General features: G+C 33.6%; 1 protein-coding gene across 1 annotated transcript in view; it reads left to right on the top strand.

The window, feature by feature from the left end:
• KIF20B (kinesin family member 20B) overlaps nucleotides 1–23,593 on the top strand; it is a 64,808-nt gene that overhangs the window by 15,464 nt on the left and 25,751 nt on the right. Inside the window, exons 11-21 of the mRNA XM_040624125.1 lie at nucleotides 61–207; nucleotides 881–1,043; nucleotides 1,672–1,962; nucleotides 5,895–6,034; nucleotides 6,735–6,873; nucleotides 7,925–8,033; nucleotides 8,900–8,952; nucleotides 15,155–15,308; nucleotides 17,999–19,238; nucleotides 19,584–19,722; nucleotides 22,998–23,117. Coding sequence (XP_040480059.1) covers nucleotides 61–207; nucleotides 881–1,043; nucleotides 1,672–1,962; nucleotides 5,895–6,034; nucleotides 6,735–6,873; nucleotides 7,925–8,033; nucleotides 8,900–8,952; nucleotides 15,155–15,308; nucleotides 17,999–19,238; nucleotides 19,584–19,722; nucleotides 22,998–23,117 — 2,695 coding nt within the window. The remainder of the gene's footprint in view (nucleotides 1–60; nucleotides 208–880; nucleotides 1,044–1,671; nucleotides 1,963–5,894; nucleotides 6,035–6,734; nucleotides 6,874–7,924; nucleotides 8,034–8,899; nucleotides 8,953–15,154; nucleotides 15,309–17,998; nucleotides 19,239–19,583; nucleotides 19,723–22,997; nucleotides 23,118–23,593) is intronic.

Raw genomic sequence — 23,593 nt, 5'->3', positions numbered from 1 at the left:
GTTTTGTTTTGAAGAACTTTTTATAGTTTTTTGTTTGTTTGTTTGTTTTGGTTAATTCAGATTGTGTTTATGTGATCTTGCTGGTTCAGAAAGAAGCATGAAGACACAGAATGAAGGGGAAAGGTTAAGAGAGACTGGGAATATCAACACTTCTTTATTGACTCTGGGGAAGTGTATCAATGTTTTAAAAAACAGTGAAAAATCAAAGTAAGTGTTGCTGGAAGTGCTATGGGTATGTTAAGTGTTAATATTTAAACTTTGAACTCTAATTTTAGGAAGTTCTTTTTTGTTTTTAACCGGCTTTTATATAATGACTATATATGAAGTATGATAGAAATACTTAGAGTTCTTGGATTAAAAAAAATCGAAATAAAAACAATGTCAGTCGATGCCAGTGACTCAAGTAAACACAATATTTTCCATAGCAAGTGTATGTCAGCAGACACTTGTAATAAGCTTTTCATGATCCTGGCTTATTATCTACAACCATTCTATTCAAACAACTAATCATTGTGGTCTTCTAGACGTGATAGATTTCTGTATTAATTAGCATTTTAGGCTGAATAAATTATAATTAGCCTTTATCATTTTTAGTAAAGGTGTTTCATGGCATATGTTGTAAAATTGCTTTACACTAGAAAATACAACCCACTTCAATTTTCTTAACATTTTTCTCTAGCGAGTTACTGTTAGCGTTAGTATTATTATTAGCAGTATTTAAAGAAAATAGTATAAATAAACAGAAAATGACTTTTATAGGCTAATCACCAATCTAGAAGTCCATGATAGCTAGATTAATTATTTCTTTGTAAAATTTATTAGTGTTCTGATTTCATGAGATTTGTTTTAACTTAGAGTTTTTTGAAAATTTTTTCCATAGGTTTCAACAGCACGTGCCTTTCCGGGAAAGTAAATTGACCCACTATTTTCAAAGTTTTTTTAATGGTAAAGGGAAAATATGCATGATTGTCAACATCAGCCAATGTTACTTTGCGTATGATGAAACACTTAATGTGTTGAAATTCTCAGCCATTGCACAAAAAGTAAATATACTCAAATTTCTGCAGAATTTATTAAGTCTCTTATTAAGTCTCTTATTAGAATATAAACCATTTTTTCTCAGCTAATACATTTTGCACTTAAAACTGTAAACCTAGGAAATAATTGAAAATTAAAAATGTAAATGTTTGACCAAGTAAGAGGACATGTGACAAGATTGAAGGCTCCCCCTGGTATTATTATTTTCTTTAAGATTTATTTATTTTAGAGAATGAGAGAGAGAGAAAGAAAGCAAGCATGGGAGGGGGAGGAGCAGAGAGAGAGAAACGCAAGCAGACTTCAGGCTGAGTGTGGAGCCTAACAATGGGGCTCTATCCCACAACCCTGAGATCATGACCTGAGCTGAAACCAGGAGTTGGATGCTCAACCAACTGAGCCACCCAGGCGTCCCCCAAATTACGAGATTCTTGTAATGAATTGTCTGCTCTGCCACCCGCCTGCTTCACTTAGTATCTAATCAGGAAGCCCTCTGCTAGGAATCCTTCTTGTATGTTAGTTTGCACAGGTCTTTCTTAAGCACTAGATTGCCATTTGACTTAAATTTATGAAATTATTTTTTAGTTGACAGTTTTTCCTTTTCTGTTTTAAAAGTCACATTGGATATTTTAACAGGTTTATGTTCCAGACACTTTAAATTCTTCTCAAGAGAAATCATTTGGACCTGTCAAGTCTTCTCAAGATGTATTATTAGATGTTAATAATTCAGTTAATAAAATATTAAATGTAAAAAGATCCACAATTTCATGGGAAAGTGGTCTAGAAGACGTGGTGGAAGATGAAGATCTAATAGAGGATCTAGAAAAAGGTGTAGAAAACCAAAGTGTGGAAACTGAACCTACAGATGAAGATCTAGATAAAACATTGGAGGAAGATAAGGCTTTCATTAGCTACGAGGAGAAGAGAGTATGTATTAAGAACTCATACTTCTAAGCTTGGCTTATTATTATTGTGAAGTTAGGGTTAACAATACTTAAGGCTCCCTGTCTTCCAATTTTTTTCAACAAAATGCTTAATTTTTTATATATCTCAACTTCATATTTTGAAAAAAAAATTTTTTTAAAGATTTTATTTTTAAATAATCTCTGGCTAACATGGGGCTTGGACTCACAACTCTGAGATCAAGAGTTGCACGCTGTACTAACTGAGCCAGCCAGGCGCCCTATATTTTGAAAAATTTTAAACCCACGGAAAGACTAGTACAATGAAAACCCATTGAGTTTGTCAGTTAACTTTGTTCCATGTTTAATTCTCTATGCGTATGTGAATACATTTTTTTTTTTTTGCTTGTACCATTTGAAAACAAGGTGTCTACATAATGAATGATACCTTACAATTAACTACTTCAGCATGTTTCCTAATACTGTAGACATATTCTGATGATCATAAGACCATTTTCACACCTAAGGAATTTAACATTGATAGAATAATATAATCTGTTCTACTATCCATATTAAGATTTCTTCAGTGATCCCAGTATATCCTTTATGGCCATTTGTTTTTCATCTACAACCAAAGTTAAAAAATTGCTTTTGATTGTCAGGTTTCTTATGTTTCTTTAGTTATTTGTTATCTAACAAAGATATTTTTGAGAAGTTGAGGGTAGTTGTCTTGCAGAATACCCCCAGGTATGTGGATTTCTCAAATTTTTCCTCACGGTTCAGGTTTTACACTATTAATATAGGTCAAGTTGTGACTTTCCTGTTGCATCCTATCTGGAGACACATGTCTGATTTCGCCATTCTTGGTGATGCTAAGTTTTGCTCATTTGGTTAAGGTATTATGTTTCAGATCTCCTTTCATTGTGAAAGTATATTACCTGTGGGATGATACCTTGACACCATGTGAATATCTTGTTCCGCAGTATCCTTTCACTCAATGATTTTTGCATACTCCACCATACTTAGTTTGCAAACTTGAGTACAAGCACTCAAAATGGCCACCCAGTACCAATTATTCTTTCTTCAAAAACAGGAATTGGTTGGTCATCTTATATTTATGGTAAATAAATAAGATTGAACAGTGGTAATTTTAGCCTCTGTCCAAATACAGTTCACACATTTATTTACATTGTACTAATCCTGAGATTTAGCTCATGTTCACATTACTGGTTCGCCTCATTAACTGGCCATAACTACATCTATAGATATGGAGTCTTCTTACCATTGTCCTAGGAACACTGATAACCTTGTGCTCATGGTTGTGCTTTAATGGTGTTGACAAATCTCACATCCTAGTACCCTTGGACTGTAGAAGTCCACGTAGATGGATGATGTATTGGGTTAAATATTCTCATTTTAATAATTTACTTCATTGTCCCTGAAAGCCATCATTGCACCTATATTGTTTGGAGATGAGAATGAAAGCTTCAGATGCTAGTCCCAATTTATCTGGTCACTATGTGATGGAATCTTGTTTACCAAGGACCTCTGTAATGTAATACTTTACCTCAGGGACAAAAGGAGTGATCAGTAGACCTATTTTAGTTTGTACTGATCTTCTCAAAGCTGAAGTTTATGTATAATGTTGATTAAAGTTGAAATGTTAGTAAAATTCCTGAATTTACCAGAGAAAAATAACGCTATAGTTTATAATTGACTACATAGTGTAAGTGCATATCTTCCTATAACATTGATAAAATAAACATTTCATCAAAGTGTATTCTAATATTTAACTTTTAAAAATGAAACTGATTAGACTGCTTGCTTTATATTATTAGCATTTTAACTGGCATTAAAAATCATTGTGAGATACATTGATATTAGCATATTAATACTTATGGTTCATTTAGCTAGAAAGACCAGAGTTTTTTTAGCAAAAACTGTCATATCCTAACAATGATAAAAAATGAATTGTTGAGAATTATTTAAATAAACCAATTTCCCAAGCTATTCCTACATTCATGTAGATTTCTCTAGGTCTCCCACATTTCTTCTTAAACATTACAGTTTATTGTTCCATTTTATTTTTTTAAATTTAAATTCAATTAATATACAGTGTATTATTATTAGTTTCAGAGGTAGAGTTCAGTGATTCATTCGTCTTCTATAATACCCAGTGTTCATTACATCACGTGCCCTCCTTAATGTCCATCACTCAATTACCCAATCTCCCCACCCCTCTCCCCTCCAGCAACCCTCAGTTTGTTTCCTATGATGAACAGTCTCATGGTTTGTCTCTTCTGATTTTGTCTTGTTTTATTTTTCCCTCCCTTCTCCTATGATCCTCTGTTTTGTTTCTTAAATTCCACATATGAGTGAGATCATGTGATTGTCTTTCTCTGTCTTATTTCGCTTAGCATAATACCCTCTAATGCCATCCATGTTGTTGTAGATGGCAAGATTTCATTTTTTTTGATGGCTGAGTACTATTCCCTTGTGTGTGTGTGTGTATATATATGTATATGTGTATATATATATATACATATACATATATATATATTCATTCCACATCTTCTTTATCCATTCATCTATTGATGGACATCTGGACTCTTTTCATAGTTTGGCTATTGTGGACATTGCTGCTATAAACATAGGGGTGCCTGAGTGGCTCAGTCAGTTAAGCTTCTGACTCTTGATCTCAGCTCAGGTCTCGTTACAGCTTATTGTTTTAAACAGTGGGAAAATGTGATTGTTTGAAATTATAAAAGTATTATTTAATCATGGTAAAGTCTGGAAAAAGAGAAAGAGGGAAACAAATATAAAGATCCCTACATACCACTCACGTTAATGGATTTTTACTGTACATTACTCTTTTGTATCCTGATTTTCTTTACTTAAAAGTAAATTGTGCAAAGTATGAATTATTACTATGTCATCATTGTTCATTACAGTAGGTTACTGTGTGATTGTACCATAATTGAACTAATCTTTTATGTTTGACTTTTGAATTAGGTTTCACTTTTCCTTAGTTAAATATAACTGCTACCACAAAACAATACTCTGATAATCATTTTCACAGCCAAAACGCTGGGTCCTGTTTTATAAGTATTTCCTCAGTATAGGTTCTTAGGAGAATTTCAAAGTCAGGATATCTATAGAAAATATTTTCAGATATAAAATTGAGACATTGCAAGATCTGTAGCTTTGAGAGAGTTTATTAGTTAATTTATTATTGAGAAACTTTAAATAGAAACCCTAAGGAATATAAGGCTATTATCTGATGCTATAATTTATTTTATTATACATCTATATTGGCCATGTCAAGTGTTAATTGCTTTATTTATTCATTGTCCATATTACGTGATTATGTATGCTTTCTCCAAGGTCTTGGAGTTGTTGCTCACATTTGGATAGTTATAAAAGCCAAATAAGATAAGTTTATGTAACATCTCTTTTTTCCATTTTTGGAAAGTGTTTGGGGGTTCTTAGTAACTACTCTATGTAACTCTTAGGCTTTAGATCTTGACTGATTTAAAATCCAACCTTTAGCACTTTCCACAGACCCAATCTTTACTTTTTTCACCTATGAGGTATGGATGCTGCTACCAAGTTCACAGAAGGTTGTGTGGATTGAAAGGCATCAAATATGAACTCTCCAGAGTAGTTCCTGGTAGATAATAGATTTTCAGATTTTTTTCTTTTTTTTCTTTCTTAGTGTAGCCGTACAGTAATACATTTGAGTTACTGTAAGTGTATTTTTAAAATGTGGAAAGGTCCACCTGATATTTCAGATTAATGAATTTCTGCAAATACATAATTTTCCGTGAGAATATTATCACTATTAAAATAGGATGCATAATTATAGTCGACTAAATGAAGAGTTATTTTTGAATGCTCAGACTGTAGTATTTCGTTTGGGATATATTTGTTCTTAGGATTTTGATATTTTTGTTTTAGAAACTGTTGGATTTAATAGAAGACTTGAAAAAAAAACTGATAGATGAAAGAAAAGAAAAGTTAACGTTGGAATTTAAAATTCGTGATGAAGTTACACAGGAGTTTACTCAATATTTAGCTCAACGGGAAGCTGACTTTAAGTAAGTTATTTCTTTCATGTCCTAGTAAAAACGGACTTTTTAGAAGTTATTTACTTATATTAAGTGGCTTCTGAATTCTGACCTTTATGGCTTGAAAGTAACTTGCTAATCCTCACAGGGACTCAGAGTTGTATATGAATGATTAAAAATCTGCTTTTAATTTATAATGTACTTAATCTTAGAAATTTATTTTTATTATTTTTTTCATCATGATAAGTGTACTCTTAAATCCCCATCACCCATATGACCCATCCCCCCCACACCTTCCCTCTGGTAACCATCAGTTTGTTCTCTGTGGTTAAGAGTCGGCTTCTTGGTTTGTCTCTCTTTTTTCCCTTTGCTCTTTTGTTTTGTTTCTTCAATTCCACATATGAGTGAGATCATATGGTATTTGTGTTTTTTTGACTTATTTTGCTTAGCATTATAATCTCTAGCTCCATCCATGTTGTTGTAAATGGCAATATTTCATTCCTTTTCATGGCTAAATAATACACACACACACAACACACACACACACACGCACACCCCCCACATCTTCTTTATCCATTTGTCTATCGATGGACACTTGGGCTGCTTCTGTAGTTTGGCTCTTGTAAATAGTACTGCAGTACACATAAGGGTGCATGTATCCTTAATCTTGGAAATTTAAAAAAACACAAAGTGTTGCTTTTTCTTAATGGGATTAATTTGTGTTATAAAGGGAAACTCTCCTTCAGGAACGAGAGATACTTGAGGAAAATGCTGAATGTCGTTTGGCTATCTTCAAGGATTTGGTTGGTAAATGTGACACTCAAGAAGAACCAGCGAATGAAGATTGTGCCATGAAAGTTGAAACCAAAGTATGTTAACTGAAGTGTTAAGTTCAGTGATGTTTTTGGTGCCAGCATGTAGTGTACCGTATCAGTAATGAAAAAACATTAATGTGCTTTAGAGTTAAACAACTTACTATGTAGCTTTATTATAATTAAACATGCTTTGTTAGGAATGTAAGCACGATTAGTTTAAATATAGGTATTAGACTAGAAAAAAATTATGCGTCTGTTATGTTTATATCTCATTTTGGTGTTGCTTTTGAGTTATTGTATTGATTATAGGTAGGTAGGTTCCTTTGAGTCTGATTACGGGATGCCTCTCTCAGATTTGTGTTAAACAGTTCTAAAGGGACCTAAGAGTCCTTTATACTGCTCTGATTAAAGCAAAAACATTATATGTAAAAAGGATTGCTCTTGTTGGCTGACCGACCATTCCCTACTGTTGAGGAAACATTATCCTTTTCTGCTGCTTCCACTGAAATTGATGTCTTTTGGGGATTCTTTGATTTTGTTAATTTTTTTAATTACTCAGTTTAGGGGCCTGGGATGGTGATGTCCTGGCTCTTGCTGTCACATCATCTTTATGTGTCCTAGACATGGTTTGGCTCTTGGACTGAGTTGTGATAATGGAGATTTGTTTCCTCAGCTGTCCCAACAGAGACTTAGGAGACATATATATGAAAGTATACCTGAACTGATTGTCATAATTGTTCTACAATGACTTGTAGCTTATGACATTTTTTAAATGGAACTGTGTCTCACATTCCGTAAAACAGAAAATGAGTAATGAAACACAGCTTTTTCATAAGTGGAAATACTTTAATATACTTAATTGAAAAGCATGTTAAGTTGTGAATTTTTTGCTACATGTTCTTAAAACTGTGTAAATCAGATAGTGCCACATTGTAAGAGTGAAAGCCACTGTTAACATTAGGCATGTGGTTTTTGCTATTTTTAGGAAGCACATAATTATGTAGGAATTGAAGATATTATTGATTCTCTTCAAGATGATGTCACTGATATTAAGAAACAGGCTGAAATTGCTCACTTATATATTGCATCTCTTGCTGACCCCCAGGAAGCTATTGCTTGTTTAGAAATAAAGTTTAATCAAGTTAAAGCTGAATTAGCTAAAACCAAAGAAGAATTAATCAAAACCCAGGAAGAGTTAAAAAAGAGAGAAGATGGTAAGTAGATGTATTTTATCCATATTTAGATGTTACAAATGCGTAAAAAGACAGTTGGTAAGTAAGTAAAAGAGATTTATGCAGCGTATTTACCGTAGCGACTAGAAGATACTTTGATCTAGGTAACCTATTTAAAGTTTAACATTTTAGTGGCTTTGTAGTAATTTACTATTAAAATTTTTTTTTTGCCTTCATTTACTTTCAGACTAATATTAGTAGAAAATGGACTTCTCAAAAAAAAAAAAACCAATAAAATACAATAACCACCAAACTAAGCATTAGTTTTATCAGCAAATTAAGAAATCTTACAGGAAATTGCAATGCTGTGAATTTTGTTCTGTTTCTTTTATGAATTATCATAGTGTAGTAGATTCTGCTCTGGGCTTCTAAGTTTGGGATAAAGTAACTCCTATGGAGTGGTCTTAAGTTTGTTAAATTGGCGCTCCATTCCAGCTCAGAGCTCTCTCTCTCTCTATTTTTTTAATTTACATATGTATGTTTATAATGTCATATCTGGTTTTTAAAAGTGTTAGATGAAATATTCTGCCCTTTTCTGTGTGAAACAAAGTGGGTAGAAAATAGCAGGTAAATGTCTCTACATGACTAAGTGGACTAGAAAGGTACTCTCTGAAATTATACCAGAAATTTTTTACAATTTAACATATGTCATTCATTTTTACCTTGGGTGGGATGTTGAACGTGGCTTTTTCAGAAACATTGCCCTCTGGAGGTAGAACTAGTAGCCGAATGCTGTGTGCTTTTAGTGCTGTCAAAATAATTTTTCCCAAATGTAACACATTTCATGATTATTCAGTGATATATATTTTTTAGACGCTTATTTATTTTCAATTTTCTTATTTTTTCAGAATCAGAAATTAATTTGAATTCATTGGTTCAAGAGCTTGAGAAATCTGATAAGGTAATACTTCAAGTTTTATTTTGTCTTGATAAGGAACTTAATAATTAAGCAATTGAAGGAGCATAATTTATGACAAGGTACATTTATTTTAAAAATAATTAAAGAAAAAGTAATAAATGAATGTGATAAAAAATTGAAAATTATAAGTTTTCAGTGATAGCCATTAGAAAGTTTCTTCAGTCTTTCCAGAGGATATTTATTTATATAGAGAGAACATATACACACATCTTTTAAAAAGTTTACACAAATTAGGAGTGCTTGGGTAGCTTAGTTGGTTAAGCTCTGACTCTTGATCTCAGCTCAGGTCTTGATCTCAGCTCAGGTCTTGATCACAGGGTCATGAGTTCAAGCCATGTTGGGCTCTACCTTAGGCATGGAACCTACTTAAAAAAAAAAAAAAGTTTACACAGATGGGATTAATTAGTTTTGTGTCTTGTTTTCTTCCCTCAAAAGGTATCTTGGAGATAATTCTACATTGGCACATAGAGATCTGTGTTATTCTTTCACTAGATGCATGGTGTTGATTGATGCATTTAAATGGTGTTTATTTTATCTGAAATTACTGACTTTTAAAGTATGGGATATGGCTTGAGCAATGTGTAGCATTGAATTCTGAAGATCTTTGGCACTTTGGTGAGATAATCATTCCGAATGGTTGTAGGTGGGTTTGACATTGATAGGTGTAAATATGAAATTATAAATACACATGGAGGTGAGGTGAATTTAGAGATCTAAACTTGATATTTTTTTCTGACCTTCTCTGGTATGGGTCTTATATCAGTTTACATTTATACTTCTCAAGAGCTAAATATTTTAAGATATCAGACATAAGTCAAGATCTTTGATGTCTAATATCTAGCATTTAAAGAAGTAACCAAAATAATGTACTTAGCAGAAGACATTACAGCTACTGTTTAGATGATTCCTAATCTTTTCCTTTATCTTTCTAGTTATAAAAATAGTAGATGCTAGTTGTAAAAATTCAGTTATATTAAACTCTGTAAAATAGAAGATAAGAAAGTCCCCATAATCTTCCTCCTGAATAAAAATAAGAGAGAAAACCAAGTTGGTTGGTAGCTTTTTTTAGACGTTTACCTTATATTTATTTATGTATTCAAAAGATTTTATTTATTTATTTATTTGAGAGATAGAGTGCGTGCGAGCAGGGGTGAGGGGAAGAGGGAGAGGGAGAGAGAGAATCTCAAGCAGACTCCCCAGTGAGTGCAGAACCTGCTGTGGGCCTTGATCCCAAGACCCTGACATGACCTGGGCTGAAATCAAGAGTTGTACACTTAACCGACTCAGGCACCCAGGCACCCCATATGTATTTATTTTTATAGAACACTTACTATGCACTCTCTAAAATGCTTTACATATATTAACTCATTTAAATCTCAGAACAACTTTATGATGTAGATACTGTTATTATTTTTTATTTTTACAGAGACATAAAATAACATGTCCAGAGTCATACAACTAGAAGGTGGAAAAGTTAGGATTCAGACCTGGACAGTCTGATTCCAGAGTCCTCTTATCCAATATATTATATTGCTTTTCTTTCCTTTATTTAAATAAACATGTTATTTTTTAAGCAAAAATAAGGTCATACTATGCTACTTAATTTTTACTTCGTCTTAAAATTTGAAGTAATTCTAAAATTGCATCAGACTTGCATTTTATGTATCCCGAAATACATTTATTAAACATTGCTATTTTTCTTTTTTCCAAAGAAAATACTTATGCAGAGTCAAAGAATTCAAGAGTTGGTAGATATAATTGATCAGAAAGAGGGTATATCAACACATTTCAGAACCTAAAATTTCATATGGAAAACACATTTGCAAGCAGTGTAAGAATTTAACTTTATTTGTCTGCCTTACAAATTACATTAAAAATCTATGTTTTGGTTCAAAATAAAGTAATTTAAAATAGCTTATATAGCTAAGATTAATTTACTAAGAATGTTGAATTATTTATTTTGTTGAATTTAGTTTACCATTGTGCAGATCTGAGTTTTTGAGAACTTGCAGGGCATTTGACCTCTTTGAACATAATATCCCACAAATTACACTGGCATTGCTTTACATACGTAAGAGAGAAGAATATGTAGCTCTTGGAAGTGTAAGCCTTAGCTCATTGGAAGGGGAGCTCTGGGGCAAAAGGAACTTAATGTGCTCAGATATCTGCAGGTCATAAAGATTTCTCTCTCTCTCTGTCTCTGTCTCTATCACTGTACCTACCTTTATTTCTGTGTCTCTATATAGAACTATAAATGAAATTCAGTGGAGTTAGGGTTTTTTTTTTTGTTAGAAGCTAATTTTTTTAAATGTGCTTTTTGCTAATGTTCATATGGTTAATAGCAAAGATATACTTTTTTTAAAAATTGCATTATATACTATGCCATGTAAAGCCTTTAAGGGTTTTAGAAGTACACATTTAGGTAATTTCATATTTAGTTAGTTTAGGATAATCAGCCTGCCTTTTAATCCTTTTTTTTAAAACAATGGTTTTAGTTTTCATTTATGCTTTTTATTGTAAACTCCTTTAGATTATTGCTTGAATTTAAAAAGGCAGAATATATAGACATAACATTATAGGCTGAGTAAACTAATAGCCAAACCTCTCTGCTTTGTTTGGAGGTGCTTTTGTATGTCTTTTCTGTGACCAGGAGGGAAGATCAGTATCTTGTAAAAAGTGACTGTTGACTATGCTTTCTGTCTTGACAGTCAAGGTCCAGTACTCACCAATATTCTCTGATCATTTCAGCATAAGTTGGGCTTTTGATACTCCAGGGGTAAATAAGAAGCCTTCTAGAAGAGTAGCTTACCTTCTGTGTACTCTCTGGTAGCAGACCTCTGTTTTGGTATTCTTTAGATGCATTATTCAGTCTATCTGACTTTTTATTTGTACCTGAACTGGGAGAGACATCCTTGTAATAAGGAGAAGAGCATGAATGAGAAGCATAAAATGATTTATTTCAGTCAAGAAACACTTGTTGAATGTCTACTGTGTGCCAGGTACTGTGTTAGATTTTGAGAATTGTGTAGCTGAGTAAAAACTAGTACTCTTTTTTTTTTTTTTTAAAGATTTTTATTTATTTATTCGACAGAGATAGAGACAACCAGCGAGAGAGGGAACACAAGCAGGGGGAGTGGGAGAGGAAGAAGCAGGCTCATAGCGGAGGAGCCTGATGTGGGGCTCGATCCCATAACGCCGGGATCACGCCCTGAGCCGAAGGCAGACGCTTAACCGCTGTGCCACCCAGGCGCCCCAAAAACTAGTACTCTTAAAGACTCCTCAGTAAGAGAGAAACCACGTAAACAGAATTGTAATGAAATGTGCAGTGGTAGGCACTATATACAAGAAGCTGAGAATAGGTGGAGGTTAGGGAATACTTTCTGGAGATGAAAATGATTAAGTTGAGCCATGAAGGATGATTAAAGTTTAGCCAGTTGAAAGTAGGGGGAGTGGGCAGTCCATAGCTGTGAGGGACAAGAAAATAGGCTGGCCTTCCAGGTACAGGATTCAGAATGCGCAAAGTTATGGAAATGAGAAGCCTTTCAGTCAGTGTAGGAAAGCACAAGTATTTATTGTTCAAGGGAAAGTTTGAATCAAGGAGAGGTGAGAAGTGAGGCTGGGAGCAGTAGGTTGGGGTAAGATGGTGGAAGTCCTTAAATACCGCATTGAAGAGTTTGGGTTTTATTCCAGAGGCAGTGAGGAGTCATTAATTTTAAGGAGAGCAGTAGCAAAGTTGATTTTTTATTTTGAGTGATGTATTTGGATATTTGGAGAATGGGGTTGAGATGGAGTTAGACTGGAGGCATAGAGACCAGAAAAGCTTCTTGGAAGAGTCAGTGACAGTTGATGAGGACTTTGATTAAGGGTAGCTGGGTAGTGGCAGTAGAGATTAAGAAGAGGGTATTGACTTGTGAAATAAGAGGAGGTAAGACCTTTAGGGACTGGGGGCTTAACTTCTTACAATATGAATTGCTGGGCCTTCAGACTCGCAGCACTTTCGTTTGGCTATTCATCACATGCTTTTGCTCTGCACTTGATTTGGATTGTAAGTCTTGTTTGGTTTGGTGAAGGAAAATAAAAACAAGAAAAAAAAACCAGAGACATCACTCTGGCGACTATATCTTTGAAGAAAATTGTTGGAAATTTAAGTTGGAATTATATTTTTTTCTGTAGTATGTTTATATACCACAGTGTGTTAGTCACATTTAAGTAATAGTAAAAAAGCATTTAAATTAGCAATGTTCCTAATTTAATAGTTCTTGCCTGTAAATAGACTTTTTAGATAGGTTCTAGATTCTGTTACCAACTAGGTTAAAACAGTATGTGAAAGTATTCACATAAATACTAAACAAATGTGAAGTAATATGGAATGTAACCTGATGTGCTGATTAACTGTTGATCTAGGGTCACTATTCCAAAGCTTGTCTTGAAAGCAGACCCTTCTTAATGATAAAATTTATTTTGAATGGTGGTTCTTGATCATTTTTCCAACCACACGTACGGTAGGGTTGTGTGAAAGACTCCTTTCAATAATAATTGTGGAGGATAGATTTTTTGGGGGGAAGGTTGTATAATTTGAAGGAGGAAAAAAATGATCAGATCATTTTGAGAGGTCTAAGAGTGAGGGAAGAGACAACTTGAACCTGTCACGGAGTATTTGAAAACTCTTAGGCTCTGTCAGAGGTGTGATATGTCTATTTCAGGATTTTGTTATTTTTCATTGACACCAGGGGCCTAATTGTGAAAGTGGAGGTTTTTCGTCATGACATCCTCTGTTTAGGGATATCTAAAAAAAAAACTGCTTAAAAAAAAATAAACCTCATTACTTCATGATTTTAAAAACTCATCTCATCTATATATCCTGAATAAAATGTTTGATTTTATGATGGAAAATGGCATTTTGTTTTTTTCATATACTTCCCCCCCCCCCCAAAATGGATTGCTACCAGCAGAAGGGATTTAAATAATCTTTGCATTTAAAAAAAATCCCTGGCTTTACCATACCTTTGATTACTTTATAACCTTGTCCTTAACTGCTGAGTTTCACCCATCCCTCTTTCTGGATAACAGTATATTGTATCTTTCTTTTCTGCGAGCCTTTTAGGGAGGCATAGTATTTTCCTTAAAAAATAAAAATCTAAATAATTTTTATTGTTTAGATAAACTAGGAGCTCAGTTTTAAGGCTGTATGTAGATTGTATATCTTTAAATATACATAGGCTAGAAGCTAAGGCCAAAACTATTTTTCTGGGAGTTGTTAAAGTATAAAAAAATGCTGCTTATCTATCAGAGGCTTTGGTAACAAAACAATTGTTAAGTTTCTAGCGTGGGACCTCAAGATTTTAAGTTCAAGTATCTAGAAGAAACAATTTTATCAATAGTGTTTTTGTATTTTTCTTTTGAAAGCACATTTTGAATGTGACTGAGGGGTAAGTGTTTTAGGGTTGTCCAGGTATCCCTGAACAAGTCTCTAATCCATTAACGTTGAATTTGTTTTTAGGTATCAGGATAAAACTATATGCTTAACTGACTTTAATATAAGTGGGTTTTTTTGTCTTCCTGAATGCACAAGTTAGTTAATATTACTCACTTGCCAGAGCCATCAGTTATTTTTAGGGTGAGACTTAAGAAATAACTTAGAAAATGTTTCAACAAATTTGAAAATAAAAATTTTTTTAAAGACTTTATTTATTTATTTGATAGAGCACAAGCAGGAGGAATGGCAGACACGGAGAGGGAGAAGCAGACTCCCCGGTGAGCAGGGAACCCGACATGGGGCTTGATCCCAGGACCCTGAGATCATGACCCGAGCCAAAGGCAGACGCCCAATCAACTGAGCCACCCAGGCACCCTGAAAATAAATTTTTTTTACAATTTTTTTTTTAAATTTTTAAAAGATTTTGTTTACTTATTTGACAGAGAGAGAGACAGCCAGTGAGAGAGGGAACACAAGCAGGGCGAGTGGGAGAAGAATAAGAAGGCTCCCAGCAGAACAGGGAGCCCGATGCGGGGCTAGATCCCAGGACTCGGATCACGCCCTGAGCCGAAGGCAGATGCTTAACAGCTAAGCCACCAGACGCCCCTGAAAATAAAATTTTTATGATACACTACTGAAATATAATTTATATAACTTTTACATTTATTATACCTTTGTATGTGTGAACTAATCTTTATTTTATTTTAGGATAAGGCTGGTACATCTTCTTTAATAATAAACAATAAATTGGCTTCTAATGAAACCACTGAAGTGCCTGAGGACGACAAAACCAAAACTGATTTGGGAAGAAAAAGAATAAATAGAAATGAACTTCAACTAGAAGAGCCGCCAGCAAAGAAAGGTACTACTTCACTTGTCAGCAGGAGGACTTTAAGAAAGTTAATTCCTAAACCAGTAATGGGAAAAGTTGCAGATAGGAGGAAATTTACTTATCTAAGGAAAAAACCTGAGGAAATATACATGATTGATTTTTATGCTAACATGTTATAGACTGCCCAGAGGATGGGTATATGTATTTACACCTGTCTTTTATTTTAATAAAATATTTGCTTGTTTGAGGTCATTGTATCTGTACTTTGGGAAAGCTGGTAGCCATGTAAACAGTCTGAGAAATAAGGCTTCAAATAGCAATAAAAGAGACAAACCAGACACATGATAGTCTCCTTACTTGTGATTTTTCAATCAAAACTATAATTATTATAGCAAAATATAAGCAGTAAAAGTATAGGTTGAATGTAGTATAAATATTGAACTAAAGTGTTAACTGCATTTTTGTTGTTTATGTTTAGTTTTTATAAGTTAACAGTAGATAATTAAGAGATTTCCCATCTCTATTTTGCTGGACTAATACTTTAATTTTTCCCTTATAAGGCTGTCCTGAATATGTTCTATAAATCTTTTGATATAAAACATGTAAAGTTTACCAAAAGAATAGTATGATTATCTGAAAAAAAAATTAGGTACAAAACAAATTAGTTTGATTTACCTTATTATGTAATTATCCTAGTTCTTGAAATAGAGTAAAATCAGAACATTACTTGATCACAAAAGTTTTGTTGAGCTTTCTGTTTTCACTTAAGTGTTTACGGATTACATCTGGATGGTATGCATGACTCAAATCTCTTGACTCAGGATAGATAGGATCTATTTGTGAGTTCTGAATTTCTGATTGTTGTCATTTTAAGCTTGCTTAGATCCCATCTCTCTGTCCTGATGCAGGGTTCAGACAATTTTATAACTTGTTTTTTTAAAGAGCAAGAGGATTCTTTTTTAAAAAAACCATTTCTAAGTTATGAAAAAAAAATCCATCCTCATTCAGTTTTCTTAGTCATTTCAGCAGATGAAGTCATAGGTATAAAAATAGCATCATAAGTAGATAATTACATTAAATGGAAAGTAGAACAGAAGTCTGAACCAGTGGAGAAGATGGAGTCATTCCACTTTGGGATGACTTGCCACAACTTTGTAAGATGTTAGAAGACAATCTGATGGAAAAATGATATAAAAATCTATAAGTGTAAGTGGGCAAGGTTGTTGTAAAAACAGGGTAAATCTTTAAGATTCCAGAGTAGCTGGAATACTTAGAATAAATTATGAATCTTAAGGCAGTAATTTAGGAAAATGTAACTACAAACATAAGAAAAGCTTCAAAAATACACTCATCTGCTTTGAAGAAAGTAAGGCTCTACAACAAGGGTGATGCCACGTTTTCCCCACACTCTTTGAGGCAGAGGAGACAATGTAAGTTATAGATAATAAAACCTTATTCAGTGAGCTTTTAAAGTTAGTCTGTATTAAAGAAAAGAGATCTTGGGATTGCATAATGGGTTTGCACGATTACAGCTGTACAGGAGTATCTAGACAGTTGGGTGAAGGAAACTAATATAGATTGTATTTGAAAACTGAAAACTTACTAATAAAACTTGAAGATGTGGTCCATATATACAATGGAATATTACTCAGCCATCAGAAAGAATGATTACACAGCATTTGCAGCAACATGGATGGGACTGGAGGAGATTATGCTAAGTGAAATAAGTCAAGCAGAGGAAGACAATTATATGGTTTCACTCATTTATGGAACATAAGAAATAGGAAGATCGGTAGGAGAAGGAAGGGAAGAATGAAGGGGGGGTAAACAGAAGGGGGAATGAACCATGAGAGACTGTGGACTCTGGGAAACAAACTGAGGGCTTCAGAGGGGAGGGGGCTGGGGGATTGGGATAGGCCAGTGATGGGTATTAAGGAGGGCACATATTGCATGGTGCACTGGGTGTTATATGCAAATAATGAATCATGGAACATTGCATCAAAAACTGGGGATGTACTGTATGGTGACTAATATAACAAAAATTATTTAAAAAATTAAAAAAAACCTTGGTTTTGCATAAATACTATGGAAACTGAAGTAGGTGATATTATTTCTGTTTTACATTTGAGGAAGTGGTCATAGGGTTAAGGAGTTTGACAGTTAACACAGCTAATGAAGGGTAAGGCTGCATGAGAGTTCCTAGAATTTCAGCCATTTCCCCCCTAATTTAACTATGAAAATATAAGGTACTCAGTTTTCAAGTCATTCATTTAGTAGATCTGTAATATAATTGTGCTTTAAAATTATCTTTAGGATTTGGAGTGTTTAACTTGGGGTGTCTCAAGTGATTTCCTTCCCTCTGTTCCATATTATAATGATAACAAAGATTTGTAGTAGATAATTGAAAGAATATTGAAAGTTATAAAGAGAAAATAGGAACAGCTGGTAATCCTACTTGGGTAGTTCATGTCAATTTTGGTGTACTTCCTTTGCTACTAACTCTTTCTGCATTAATTGAAGGAACTATAGCTTTTACATAAGTGGGCTTATATGGGTGTATGTTTTGCAACCTGTTTTTTCTTTTTCACTCAATGGCTTATGTTTGTTTTACATTAAAAGTTTGCTTTTAAGTTTTTTTATGTTTAAATATTGGCTTATATGGTAACTTCTTGGTTTTATTAAGGTTTGCCAGATTAATAACAATTTTCTTATTTTTAAAGGACTTATACATGCAAATCCAACTATCACTGAAGACGAAAAGAAAAGTGAAGAAATGCAAAAGAGCATTTCAGAAGATGAGGAAGGCATTAGAATTTTACAAGAAAATAATGAAGAGCTGAAAACATGTTTACTTACTGCTGAAAATGAACTTAAGAATGAAAAGGAAGAAAAAACAGAGTTAAATAAAAAGATTATTAGTTTGCAGCAAGAACTTTCTTTTTCTGAAAAAAAGAATTTTACTTTAAATCTAGAGGTCCAACAAATTCAGTCAAATTATGATAATGTAATTTCTGAATTACACGTGCAGAGAGGTATAAATCAAGAACAGGAGGAAAAGATTGTGAAATTGTCAAAGGAGATAGAAACCGCTAGGAAAAACATCGCAAATAATGTTTCACAAATAAAATTAATGCAAGCAAAAATAGATGAACTACGAACACTTGATCCAGTTTCTCAGATTTCAAACATAGATTCACTCAATCTCAGGGATCTGTCAAGTGGTTCTCAAGAGGATAATTTGCCAAATACACAGTTAAACCTTTCAGATAATGATAATTTGGTAAGTAAGCAGGTTAAAGAATATCATAACCAGGAACTCAATAGGGAAAGCTCTTTCCACTCTAGTATTGAAGCTATTTGGGAAGAATGTAAGGAAATTGTAAAGGCCTCTTCCAAAAAAAGTCATCAGATCCAGGAATTGGAACAACAAATTGAAAAGTTACAGGCAGAATTAAAAGGTTGTATAGATGAAAACAGTAGACTAAAAATAGAGGAAAGGGAGAATAAAAATCAAGGTGACCTACTAAAAGAAAAAGAAAATCTTATACAGCAGCTGAAACAAGAATTGCAAGGAAAAAATATTGCTCTTGATGTTCAAGTACAACATGTAGTTGAAGGGAAGAGAGCACTTTCAGAACTTACAGAAGATGTTACTTGCTATAAGATGAAAATAAAGGAACTTGAAGCAATCTTAGAAACTCAAAAAGATGAATGCAGTCATTCAGCCAAGTTAGAACAAGACATTTTGGAAAAGGAATCCATCATCTTAAAGCTAGAAGGAAATCTGAAGGAATTTCAAGCAAATCTTCAGGATTCTATCAAAAACACCAAAGATTTAAGTGAAAAGGAAGTCAAGTTGAAAGAAGAGATCTCACAATTAACAAGTAATTTGCAAGATGCAAAGCATTCACTTCAATTAAAGGAAGAAGAAAAGGAAATCAACCGGCAAAAAGCAGAAAAGTAAGATAAATGTTATTAAAACATTTAAAAATGTGCAAAGCGTTTATTTTATTGGTTTTCCTCTCTGTAGCTTTTCAATAATGTAGGTGGGTATAACTTAATCTAGCATAGTATGTTTGAAGAGTAGAGAACCTGAACTTAGTTCAACTAAACCTCTGGAACCAAAAGTTATATGCAAAAATCTGTTTATAAAATCACATGAAATCCTCTCTGAAGAACTCATTCATTGATTGGACATTCCAAGTTTGTGAAAATTTAGAATTTTGTAGGTTGTTACTAGCTCACACGTATGATCCGGTGTGGTTTGTTGTGAGTCACTATAGAGAAATGATTTGTGTTCTTTAGGTTGAAAGAGGAGCTATCTGCAAGCTCCGCTCTTACACAAAATCTGAAAGCAGATCTTCAGAGGAAGGAAGAAGATTATTTTGAGCTGAAAGAGAAACTCGCTGATGCCAAAAAACAGATTGAGCAAGTACAGAAAGAGGTAGGTTATTTGAAAAGTTGCGTGGCCAGTTTAAATAATAAAGATTGTTTTCATTATAGAACACGTTTTTTAGACACTAATTTTAGAATTAAACAGAACATTTATCAACTCCATAATTTTTTTTCAAATGGTAAGAACACTTATTTCACAAAAGAAATAAAGCTTAAAGTGAAGAATGTCCAACATTAAGAAAAATATGTGGGGGAGGTCATGGAGGAATGGGTAAAACAGGTGATGGGGATTAAGAGTGCACTTATGATGAGCACTGAGTAATGTATAGAATTGTTGAATCACTGAAACTAATATAATACTTTATGTTAACTGTGCCGGAATTAAAATAAAAAACTTAATAACTTTCAAAAAGAAAAAATGTGCCTCATGTAGTATTAGAATCTTTTTTTCTCTATTAAAGACTGACAAGTTTATTTCCCCCCAAAAAGTAAAAAACAAACTTTTGTTTGCAGATAATATTCATGAGAGTATGTAGTATGGTTGTAACAAGTTTTTATCAGAGTTTAATTTTAAAATAGGAAATACAATCACTGATTCCAAATACAAAATATACAAAAGTATGTACAGTGAGGAAAAACACTCCCTAACAACCCTCCCAGCCTTCAAGTTTCTCTTCAAGGCATCAAACGACACCAGTTACTTTCTTTCTCTTTACTTCTTCCTCTTTCTGTCCTTTTTTTCTCTTCCTGTAAAAAAATGAAAACATCCTATAAACACTGTTGTGAATCCTAGTTTCTTCACTTAATAGTGCATCTTGGCTGCCATATCAGGGTTATATAGTTATTTTATGACTGCAAAATGTAGTTACCATTAGTTAACTGGTTCTGGATTAGTATGAGAATTAAGAGTATTTTTTCCATCCTTATCCACAAAGTAGTATTTTACCATACTTTTTGATATTTGACAGGTAAAGAGTATTTATCTCAGGGCACCTGGGTGGCTCATTGGATTCAGCTGGGGTTGTGATCCAGGGTCCTGGGATCGAGCACTGCGTTGGGCTCCCTGCTCCGCGGGGGACTTGCTTCTCCCTCTCCCGTGCCCCCTGCTTGTGCTCTCTCTCTGTCAAATAAATAAATAAAATCTTTAAATAGAAAAAAATATTTACATTAATGCTATCTTATTGTAGACATTTTTCTTATGTTAAATGAGAAATTGTTCCAGAACTTCAATTTCAAGTAGGTTATAATAAACTACCACTTGGGTGGCTCAGGTCATGATATCAATTTAGGTCGTGATCTCGGGGTCCTGGGATCAGGCCCCACATCGGGCTCCTTGGGATCATGACCTGAGCTGAAGGCAGACACTTAAATTGACTGAGCCACCCAGGCGTCCCTAGAAATATTTTTTAACAAATGAAGATACAAATGAAAGCCTTCTCCCCAATCATTTCTCTCTTCTTTTTAAATATAACCATTCTTGACAGTGTTATACACTTTTTAAAAAATTTTTTTTAAATTTTTAAAAGATTCTATTTATTTGAGAGAGCACGAGCAGGGAGGAGAGGCAGAGGGAGAGGGAGAAGCAGACTCTTTGCTGAGCAGGGGGCCCGACGTGGGGCTCCATCTCAGGACCCCAGGATCATGACCTGAGCCACCCAAGTGCCCTAAAACACACTTTTAGATCATGAAAACATACAAGTATGTACAGTAATTATTTAGATACATATATATGTTGTATTTAACATAGTGTATTAGATTTATGTTATATATCTAATTAGATACATATATTGTATTTAATAATATATGTAAATTATGTACTTATGTGTTTTTATTTTTATAAATAGGATCATGTGTATATAAATAATGCTTTTTAACTCTATTTTTGATATTTTTTTTCATGCCACTTTTTATAGGGGTATCTTTTTTAAGTTATGTTACTATTACTCTAATAATGGTTATAAAGAGTATTTTCCCTTTTTTTAAAATAATGTGTAATGTCAATGCTAGTACTAATAACAACAACAATAGTAATAGCAGCTTATTCTGGGTCAGTTATGCTGAGTTTACATATAACATCTCATTTAATTCACAAATATTAGGGGTAGGCACTGTTTTTAACTATGGCTAAGGAAACATGCTTGTCCAAGTTCACTTAGCTAGTAAATGGTAGAACCAGGATGGAAACTGAGGTGGTCCTTACGTGCATATTGGTGCAACACGTGGTCTTTATTTATTATTGGCTGACAGTTTATAACTATGAAGTTGATAAGGTTGGTGTTTATTACTACAAGTCTCACATTTTTAAACAAAATAAACAGATAAAAATATTCTTAATGTATGATTATAAAGGAAATGTGTATTTATGGTAGTAAATTTGGAACATTCAGGAAGTCTAAAAAGGAATATTAGAATTCCCTCAAACCAAACCACTCAGAGCTAATACTATTAGGTATATTTCCATGTTTTTTATGAAGGAGAACTTTTTTCAATTAATTTCCTTCACTTTATGAAATCTCTAGGATTGGTGTGATGGAAATTGGGGTAAAGATGTTTGAAGATTATCTTTTTTTTTTTCTGAAGATTTATATACTAGTTCATAGTACTTTTGATTTCTCTAACAAGTTTGTAGAACTAGGTTACTAGTAACATCAAAAAATCAATTGACTTCCACATGCACAGATAACTTTTGATCTTGTCATTGTTCCGTTTTCATCCTCTGTGGGCCATTATTAACTTTTAAAGTATTTCTTGTATTACTGGATCACATTGCTCAATAATCCTTGGAAATCTGAGCCAGTATTTTCCTCTTAGGTATCTTTATTGATTTCTCTGTGATAATGGTTTTGCTGTTGCAAGTTACCGGGCTGATTCTTTTTTGAGAGCACTTACAGAGTTTGAGATTCTTAAAATATTATGAGAAGAAAGTGATCTTTTCATATGCATTCTCCTTTAGTGTATTAAGAAATTTCCTGATAATTTGAAGCCATATCATATAGTATGTTAGAATCTATAATTTTTCTAATGGGTTTTTCTTTTTTAAAGATTTTATTTATTTATCTGAGAGAGACAGGGAGAGAGAGGGAGAGAAAGAGCACAATCAGGGGGGAGAGGGAGAAGCAGGCTCCCAGTAGGGAGCTCGACATGGGGACCCTGGGATCATGACCTGAGCCGAAGGCATATGCTTAACCGACTGAGGCACCCAGGCACCCCTCTAATGGTTTTTAAAGTATATGAATCTTTGAACCACTGGCCATGAATTTTAAACAACAAAACAATTAGTATTTTAAAAAATATTTAATTTGTTTTATAAACATTACCTTTTAGGTATCTGTAATGCGTGATGAGGAGAAATTACTGAGGATTAAAATTAATGAACTGGAGAAAAAGAAAAACCAGTGTTCTCAGGAAATAGATATGAAACAGCGAACCATTCAGCAACTAAAGGTAACAGTCTTGTTTTTAAAAATAGTTTAGGTAGATTCTGTTGGTATATTTTAGTGTCTGTTTACTTCGATGTATTAGTTCTTTTTTTTAAAAGATTTATTTATTTGAGAGAGAGAGGTGCAAGCGGGGGAGGGTACAGAGGGAGAGAGAGAGAGAGAATTTCAAGCAGACTCCCCAGTGAGCATGGAACCCCATGCTGGGCTTGATCTCATGATGCTGAGATCATGACCTGAGTCAAAATCAAGAGTCAGACACTTAACCAACTGAGCCACCCAGGCACCTCAGTGTATCAGTTCTTTTTAACAGAATCTCTTTTGACTATTTCTGGAATCTAAAAATTAATTACTTAAAATTAAATAAGGCTGTAGTAATTTGCTTCTTATGAAAAGAGTATGGAAAGGAAAAGTTAGTATCTTCATATTAGAGAAACCTGGTAGACACCTTAACCAGGTGTTCAGGAATAGCATCACCAGTAG

This window comes from Ursus maritimus, unplaced genomic scaffold (assembly GCF_017311325.1).
Source record: "Ursus maritimus isolate PB19 unplaced genomic scaffold, ASM1731132v1 scaffold_7, whole genome shotgun sequence".
NCBI classification, from domain to species: Eukaryota; Metazoa; Chordata; class Mammalia; order Carnivora; family Ursidae; genus Ursus; species Ursus maritimus.
Note: the sequence above shows the minus strand (reverse complement) of the source record. Positions and strands in the feature narration are given on the sequence as shown.